At 49.9% G+C, this 9,454-nt stretch overlaps 1 protein-coding gene across 1 annotated transcript; it reads left to right on the top strand.

Annotated features, from left to right (window-relative positions):
- Positions 1 to 3,520: 3,520 nt before the first annotated feature.
- On the top strand, positions 3,521 to 9,059 carry LOC116503452 (HLA class II histocompatibility antigen, DR alpha chain). The gene is made up of 4 exons (XM_032209862.1): positions 3,521 to 3,667; positions 6,048 to 6,328; positions 7,843 to 8,122; positions 8,905 to 9,059. Exons 1-4 carry the CDS (start codon positions 3,580 to 3,582, stop codon positions 9,057 to 9,059), a joined length of 804 nt encoding a protein of 267 aa, XP_032065753.1. The 5' UTR covers positions 3,521 to 3,579.
- Positions 9,060 to 9,454: the final 395 nt, after the last annotated feature.

The raw sequence follows: 9,454 nt of genomic DNA on the forward strand, positions 1-9,454 counted from the left end.
TTTCTGACTTCCAGAAAGTGGAAAATCCGGCCCACCCAATGAAAAAGCGAGCTTCGGAAGCGTCACCGGTCTCCAGGCAGAGGACCCACCGCTGTGTCCTTTGGAGGAGATAGTTCTCGGAGGCGCCAGGCGATGCTCAGCTGTTCGTCTTCGTACAGCTGTGACCGTTCCAAGTTACAACGGAACTGAAAAGTGACTCATGAGCATTTTTCACACTTTATGACCACCGCAGCATCCCCACGGTCACATGCTTTGTCCCTCGGGGCCTTGGCAATTGGCATGCGTTTATGACGGGGCCCATGTGATCCCCTTTTGCGACCTTCTGACCATCAATAGGGGAAGCATGATTCGCTTAACAACCACAGTGATTCGCTTTAAAACTGTGGCAAAAAATAGGTCATCAAAAGGGGTGCAGTTCACTTCGAACTGTCTTGCTTAGTGGCGGAAAATTTAGGGCTCAATTGTGGTCACCAGTAACATTGCTTTTTTTACCACTTATTTATTTTTGTATTTCTATTTACTGATCTTTGCATTTTGTAAGTTTTTCAAGTCCTTTTCTCTTTTATTCTGCTTTCCCCAGAGACTCCACATCCTCTATCCAGATATTTTTGTCTATCTTATCCGCAATAGGACAGAACAGGACAGAACAGGACAGGATAGAATGAAAACTTTAGTGTCACTTTAAATGTACATGAATCAGCATACGTTAAAATGAAATTTCATTGCACTCAGGTCTCAAAAGATAACCATTATGCACATACCCCCCTGTACACACACACACACACACACACACACACACACACACACACACATGACACAGAGAAACATCACAGTCTAGTTCGGATGTATAAATAAACACAGTGGAAAAAAGAATTCTGTGAATTTACAAGATAAGGATAAAGGACAAAGCTCTTCCAGAATCTAGTAATCCTGCGATGGATAGAACCATAAGAAAGGCTGAGCGCCAAAGAATGGAGGCCTTTGAACTCTGGTGCAGGAGAAGACTCCCGTGAGTCCCTTGGATTGCCAGGCGATCCAACCGGTCTGTCCTGGAGGAGATCAACCCCGACTGCTCTTTAGAAGGCCGGATCCTGGAGATGAGTCTCAAATACTTTGGCCACCTAATGAGAAGGAAGGATTCACTGGAGAAGATGGAGGGCCAAAGAAGAAGGGGAGGACCGAGAATGAGGTGGCTAGATGGAGTCACCGAAATAGGAGGCATGAGCTTAAATGGACTCCAGAGGATGTAGAAAACAGGATAGGAGGCCTGGAGGAACATGCTCCATGGGGTCGCGATGGGTCGGACACGACTTCGTAACTAACAACAACACAATAGAATGAATGAGCTGGAAGGGACCTTGGAAGTCTTCTAGTCCAGCCCCCTGTTCAAGCGGGAGAACCTATACCCATTTCAGAAAACTGTCTCTTTTCACAAGCCGTTCCACTGGTTAATTGTCCTCACTGTCAGGAAGTCAAGTTTCTCCTTAATCCAGTGCTGCTTCCCTCCTTGGCGAGTTCCCATCTATTGTTTCTTGTCCTGCGCTCTGGTGCTTTGGAGAATAATTTGGTGAAGAAGAAGACCCAGAGCTGAAGAAGCTTCTGGGATGAGAAGCGAAACGTCTTTCGAAGAAAAACCAGGTAGTCCAGGTTGCCTCTTGAAAAAGCACCTTTGGGACAGCTGTGACCATGGATAGGAGCCGAGGTGGCGCAGTGGTTAGGGTGCAGTACTGCAGGCCACTTCAACTGACTGTTATCTGCAGTTCAGCGGTTCAAATCTCACCGGCTCAAGGTTGACTCAGCCTTCCATCCTTCCGAGGTGGGTGAAATGAGGACCCAGACTGTGGGGGCAATTTGCTGACTCAATTTGCTAAAAATCTGTAAACCGCTTAGAGGGGGCTGAAAGCCCTATGAAGCGGTATATAAGTCTAATAAATAAATAAATAAAATAAAATAAAAATAAACCATAGAGAATCTCCATATTGCTATAGAAATAGATGCTTCAAAATCTCCTCCCAGAGGGGAGAAACAGAGACTAGCAAGGCTTGGATTGTTAGGCCGGTGTGTGTGTGTGTGCGCACGCGTGTGTGCATGCATGCGTGCGTTGTGTGGCCTATCTGTTTGAATTCTAAAGTCCCAGAGCACTTTAGCTTCCTCTTTTTATGTTTACTTGGTCTATTTTCTGACCTCGGAAAATCTCTGTCTTGCAGCCAAACGAGAGCAACGAAGATGATTAGGGGACTGGAGGCTGAAACATATGAAGAACGGTTGCAGGAACTGGGCATGGCTGGTTTAATGAAAAGAAGGACTAGGGGAGACATGATAGCAGTCTTCCAATATCTCAGGGGCTGCCCCAAAGAATAGGGAGTCAAGCTGTTCTCCAAAGCCCCTGAGGGCAGGACAAGAAGCAATGGGTGGAAACTAATCAAGGAGAGAAGCAACTTAGAACTGAGGAGAAATTTCCTGACAGAACAATTAATCGGTGGAACAGAAGTTGCCTCCAGAAGTTGTGAATGTCCCAACAATGGAAGTCTTTAAGAAGATGTTGGATAGCCATTTGTCTGAAACTGTATAGGGTTTCCTGCCTAGGCAGGGGGTTGGACTAGAAAACCTCCAAGGTCCCTTCCGGCTCTGTTATTCTATTCTATTCTATTCTATTCTATTCTACTCTATTTCTGGCAGATTCTTCCATTGTTGCCACTTTGTCAATGTAACTCGGTTACATTGTCAGGCTACATTGCGATCTTCTTCCAGCGCCTCACTAAGTGGTCTACTTTTTTCATCCTTTTTTTTTGCAAAAAAATAATTAATCCCCTGTCTTTTTATACTTAATCCTCAGCCGTATTTGCCGCCCGGTTAAAAAGTGACTCTTACAATGCAAAGCCAGTGAACATAACCTAAACCCTCTGGCTAGTAAACTTCACCCCGACAACGACAACCCTGTGGGGTAGGGCGGGCTGTGAGGGAAGGACTGGTTCACCCAGCCGGCTTTCATGGTCAAGGCGGGGCTAAACCTGTCGGCCCCCCCCCCCCCCCACTTGCAAGAGCAGCTGCTGAATCCCTCGCCGAGCCTCGGGGGGGATCTGAATGGATTTGAAAGGATCCTGGAATTTTCCTGGCATTGAGAACAATTAACCAGTGGAACAGCTTGCCACTAGAGGTTGCGGGTGCTCCAACACTGGAGGGTTTTAAAAAAAAGTTCTGGACAGCCCCTGTCTGGAATGGTATATAGGGTCTCCGGCTTGAGCAGTGGGTTGGGCTAATGGTCTCCAACCTTGGCAACTTTAAGACCTGTGGACTTCAACTCCCAGAGTCTTAAAGTTGCCAAGGTTGGAGACCACTGCGGTACTTTCCAGCTCTATTCTGATTGGCTGATTGACTGAGGCTTCTATCTCCCATATCGTCCACCTGCTGGAGTTCCTTTACCCGGCGACAGCGGCGTCACCGGCGCCCGATTTTTCTGATTGGGCCGCCGAGCGGCCGCGGCCGCCCTGCCAAGCCGACGGCGGAGCTAAATTGCCCCGCGCGACGCGTCGCTTCCACTTTCCCTCTCGCCGTCCCGCTGCTGTGACCGAAGTCTCCATGGCTGGCCAAGGCAACGAAGCGGGGGGTCCCTTGGGGCTGGCGCGGCTGCTTCTGCTGTTCCTGGCCCTGGCTGAGCTCGGGAGAGGTAGGGGGCGCCTCTCCGGGGGTCCCTCGGAGCGAGGGAGGGGGAAGAGGGGTGGCTGAAAGGGAGGGAGGGTAAAGAAGCCGAGGCTGTACCCCCCCTGTCCGGAAGAAGAGGGGGTGAATCTCAGACCCCCCCCCCCTCCTTCGAACTTTCCACCCAACCCCCTTCATTTTCCGAGTGAGCAAAGTCGGGAGCGGGACGCGAACCGATTCTCACTGCCCACCCGATCCGTGGGAAAGTTAGCGAGGTGGGTGGGCGGTGGGGTGGCATTCTCAGGACCGGCTATTCTAAGAAAGGGGGGGGGGGCTTTCCGTGGCTTCCTGTGCAAGCAACTCGCTGGCCGCAGCAACTCGGGTGTGGTCGGATCAACACAGAGTCGGACGGGACCTTGTAGGTCATCTAGTCCACCCCACCCCACCCAAGGAAAAGACACCCCCCCCCCGACACCCTTTCTGACCGTCGGCGGCCCAGCCGCTTGCGACGGGCGAATCCAGCCCTCGGGCAGCGCGCGCCGCGACTCCAGGCCATTCCGCGGACCCGGAAAAAGTTCTGCCCAGTTCGGCAGTTTCGTAGGAACGCGGCCACCGCCCCGCGAGCTGGGGAAAAACAATCAGCCTGATCCTCCCCAGGCGAGAAAGATCCACCGGGGATCTAATCTTGGCTCAAAGAGAGACCCTCCCTCCTTGGGGAGGTAATTGCTTTTACCGTCCGCCCCCCCCCCCGGGCGCCCCCGGAACTCGGGTGGGGGGTGTTTGAGGAAGGGAGCAGACAAGGGAGAAGCCCCCCCTCCCCGAGTTGGGACCACCCTTCGGCCCCTAAATCCTTCGGGGGTGGCGCCGCCTTTGCCCCGCCCGCTCCCTCTCTCGCTCGAACATGTATAGACAACGGACAGATTAAAGATTAACAGAGTTGGAAGGGACCTTGTTGGCCATCTAGTCCACTCCTCCCCGCCCAAGCAGGAGAACCTACACCACTTTTTCCCGTCTCTTCCTGAAAGCTTCAAGTGCCGAAGCTCCCACAACTTCTGACGGCAACTTCTGTCCCGTGGGTGGATTGTTCTCACGGCCAGGAAATTTCTCCTTGTTTCCGGGTTGAATCTCTGCTTGCTCAGTTTCCATCCATGATTCCTTCTGTGGACTTCGGGGGCTTTGGAAAATAGCTTGACCCCCCCCTTCCTCCTCTCTGTGGCAGCCCCTCAAATACGCAAACACTGCTGTCCTGTCTCCCCTGGTCCTTCTCTTCCCTAGACCAGCCAGGCCCAGTTCCTGCAACCGTTCATTGTATGTTTTAGCCTCCAGTCCCCTCGTCATCCTGGTTGCTCTTCTCTGCCCTCTTTAATATTAATATTGATATAGGCTTTATTATTATTGCACCTCTTACGACGAAATTAAAATGTCATCTTCAGAGTACATACTTCGGACTTAAGGGGCCAGTAGAGGGGGGGTGCATAAGCGCACTAATGTGACTATCCTCCCTGTCCTTGTGTTTTTATTAGCTTTACTTATTTACTTATTTACTTGCTTATTTTATTTTATTATTTCATTTCATTTTATTTCATTTTATTTTATTATTTCATTTTATTTTATTATTTCATTTTATTTCATTATTTTATTTTATTGTATTAGTTTTTATTATTTTATTTTATTATTATTTTATTATTTTATTTTATTTCATTATTTTATTTTATTATTTTATTTTATTTTATTTTATTATTATTTTATTTTATTATTGTATTTTATTATTTTATTTTATTTTATCTTATCTTATCTTATCTTATCTTATCTTATCTTATCTTATCTTATCTTATCTTATTTTTATTTTTTTATCTTATTTTATTTTATTGAGTTTAGATGGCTGCCTATTTGCCCATGGCGACTCTTGTTCTCAGTTTTGTTTGACAAATTCCAATAAATAATTAAATAAGTGAATAAGTGAATAAGCAAATAAGTAAATAAATACATTATACATAAGAAAACTATAAAAATAAAGCACCCAAGCGCACATCCTCCGCATTCTATACAATTCAATTGAAACACCACCACCACCCCGATACCTGCATTAATATTGCACTGATAACAGGGGTCCCCAAACTTGGCAACTTTAAGACTTGTGGACTTCAACTCCCAGAGCAGAGCTGGCTGGAGAATTCTGGGAGTTGAAGTCCACAAGTCTTGAAGTTGCCAAGTTTGAAGACCTCTGTGCTATCCAGTAGAGTTACTGTTCTGGGATAGAAGCTGTTTTTGAGACCCTTTCTAGCGTCTACCCCACAACCTCTTCTCCCTCCTACCCCCCCTTTGGTGTTTTTTTTTCAGAGGTGGGGGGCTGTGGCTTTTTTAAAAAAGTTTTAAAAGACTGACTGCTCCCTCCCTCCCTCTTTCAGCCCAGGACATCCCCTCTACCCCTGGCGAGGAGATCTTGTCCCAGGTGGCCTTCGTCCAGAAAACCCGCCGGAACACCAGCAGCAGCTCCGAGTTCATGTTCGAGTTCAACGACGATGAGATTTTCCACGTAGATCTGGAGGAGAGGCAGACCATCTGGCGGTTGCCCGAGTTCGGCCGCTTCACCAGCTTCCAGGCCGAGGGCGCCCAAGGGAACATCGCTGTCCTGCAGTCCAATTTGGAGATCCTGATGAAGAGATCCAACTACACGCCTGCCACTACCGTGAGAGGGATGGGAGAGAGGGGGGGGGGGGCTTTCCTTCTCTTCCTTCCTCCTCATCCCCAGCGGAGCCCTGGCATCATGGGGAGGGGAGTCAAAAAAGTCAAGATGGCAGACAGGACCCTGGAGCTGCCTTGCCCCTCCTTTACAAGAGGAGTCTAGGTCTTTTGACCCCCCCTCTCTTGCTGCTACCCCTGGATGGGCCCACTTGAAATCCAGAGGACATTTGGGGAGGTGGGGGAGGGTTACACCAGATGGATCCCTGGAAGATGCTTCCCCATGAACTCAAGCGATGGGGGGAGGGGAATTCAGCTCTTTGTTTTGCCATCCCTGTAACTCTTCTCTCTCTTTCTTCTCTCTCTTTTTCTCTTCTCTCTCTCTCTTTCCTCTTGTTCTCTTCTCTTTCCTCTCTCTCTTCTCTCTCTTTTCTCTCTTCTCTCCCTCTCCCCCCTTTTTTCTCTTCTCTCTCTTCTCTCAGTCTCTCTCTTTCTCTCTCCTCTCTCTCTTCTCTCTCTTCTCTCTCTTCTCTCTCTTCCCTCTTGTTCTCTTCTTTCCTCTCTCTCTTCTCTCTCTTTTCTCTCTTCTCTCCCTCTCCCCCCTTTTTCTCTTCTCTCTCTTTTCTCAGTCGCTCTCTTTCTCTCTCCTCTCTCTCCTCTCTCTCTTCTCTCTCTTCCCTCTTGTTCTCTTCTTTCTTTCCTCTCTCTTCTCTCTCCTGTCTCTCACTTCTCTCCCTTTCTCTTCTCTCTCCCCCTCTCTATTTTCTCTCTCTCCTCTTGTCTCTCTTCTATGTCTCTGTCCTTCCTCTTTTACTCTCTCTTCTCTCTCTTTTCTCTCACTCACTCTCTCCTCTCAGTCTCCTCTCTTCCTCCTCTTCCTTCTATCTCTGCCTTTCCCTCCCCCACTCCTACAATTGCTGTTTGCATTCCACCCTTTCTATGCTGGTCTATGACCTTAATTAAGGCTTGGCTGAGTGGTTCGTTTCTGCCCTTCCCCCTCCTGAGTCTTCCTGCCTGCCCAGATTATTCTTCACAAGGTGGGGGGATGGGAGGGGGAAGGAGAAGGAGATACTTTCGAACAAAACCACAACTCAGCTTGTGAGGCATTTCCTCAGGCACCCTTCCTCCTCTTGAACATCGTAAGCAGCCAGAATTATCTTGAAGGGAAGGAGGGCAGCATAAAAGCAAACAAATATTAATCTTGACGCCATGTGGGAACCTTGTGACCTGATGTGGTCTAGGGTCTCCTGTTTGAGCAGTGGGTTGGACTAGAAGACCTCCAGGGTCCCTTCCAGCTCTATTCTGATTGATTGACTGACCAGGTCCAAACCCCAATCTTTTCTCTCGCTGCCCCTAACCACTCAATGGGCCATCAGTGGACTCCTGATCCCAGCTGGATGTACTTCAGACTTCTCCTGAGGACCTTCTCATTGTTGAAGGATGGCCTTCTTCCAAGGGTTGAAGGAAGTCAAGGTACCCCTCCTCCAAACCGAAGCCCCTCTCCTCTCTCCCCCTGCAGAGCCTCCAAAATTGATGGTGTACACGGAGAGGACGGTGGAGATGGAGGAGCCCAACATTCTGATCTGCATGGCAGACAACTTCTCTCCGCCGGTGCTGAACATGACCTGGGCGAAGAACGGCCAGCCGGTGACCGAAGGGGTGCAGACCATGGATTACTACCCCAAGAAGGACCACGCCTTCCGTCGGTTCTCCTACCTGCCCTTCGTCCCAAACGAGGAAGACATCTACAGCTGCGAGGTGGAACATTGGGGCCTCCAGAAGCCCCTGGGCAAGATTTGGCGTAAGCAGAACGAGGGGGCAGAGGTGTGGCAGAAGGTGGGCAAACTTTTGGGTCAGGGGTCCCATGTATTTAAAGCAGTTTGAAAAGGGGACAGTGTCCCCTTTGGAAGACTCCACTCCCAAGATTGCCTTCCTCATGCCCGTCTCTCCTACATCTACCCAGATGTTCCAGGTGGTGCTGCTGAATAGATGGGGGGATCCCCCTCCCCACACCTTAAAGAGGCAGAAAAGAGGGACAAAGATGGCGAGAGGCCTGGGGTTGGGCATCAAATCCTATTCAGGATCTTAGTCTGAGGGGGAGAAGGAGGAAGGGGATGGGAGACATGGTGGCATCTTCCCACAGAGGCAGGGGTCTCTCAGGGTGGTAGACGTGGGGAAGGAGACATTCCCCAGGTAAGGTAGAAGCAACGGGTGGCAACTCCACAGGGTGGGATCCGAATTTGAGCTAAAGGAGGCCTTTCCTGATGGGGAAAGCAATAAAGCAGGGGAACCACCTGCCACTTGAAGCCATGGGGGGGGGAGGTCCCTTCCTGGAAGGTTTCAAGAAAGGGCTGGTCAGCCATTTGTCTGGGAAAGCTTGATGGTTCCTGCTCTGGGCAGAAGGTTGGACTAGATGACCTCCAAAGTCCCTTGCAGCCCATGGCTTCTGCAACTTACTGAAATTGGATTTGTGCTGACTGCCAGCCCAACCCCCACTGTAAAAACTCCCAGGGAATTCCTGCAGTGCCTGCTACTCGGAGGGCAGCATCCCCACCTTGTCCTTTTCTCCTCCCCCTCCCACAGACGCCAATATCCCACAGCCCCTCCAGGAGACGACCGAGACCGTGGTGTGTGCGGTGGGCCTGGCGATAGGCCTTGTGGGCATTGTGGTTGGCACCGGCCTGATGATAAAGAGCCGGAGGATGGGAGAGGCCAGCTATCGCCGAGGAAACCTGTGAGTTCCCAGAGACCCTCCAGTTTCGCATTGGGGGGGGAGGGGAAGGGAGCCGGAATTCACTAGGTTGGTATCAGCTGGGTCGGGAAGTTTCACAGTAGGACCCAGATCTCAGGCTCAGCTAGGAAGTGGGGGAAGACTGCAAAACCCCAGAGAGCCACTAGGAGGCAGCCAGTGGGCATCTCTGTTCCGCCCCCGAGTGGCCACTTGAGGTTTTGCATGAGGGAGGTTCCTTTCATGCATGTGACGCGTGAAACGTTGCGTGTATGTCTCTGGACTCCGTCGCTTCTTCAACAAACCGCAATTTGTTTTTTTGTTAAACAAACACCGTCAATTTGAAGACTGAAGAGAGGCAATCTAGAGGATTCTGCAACGGGTCAAACCAGTCAAGATGGGAGC

Source organism: Thamnophis elegans, chromosome 2 (assembly GCF_009769535.1).
Source record: "Thamnophis elegans isolate rThaEle1 chromosome 2, rThaEle1.pri, whole genome shotgun sequence".
NCBI lineage: Eukaryota > Metazoa > Chordata > Lepidosauria > Squamata > Colubridae > Thamnophis > Thamnophis elegans.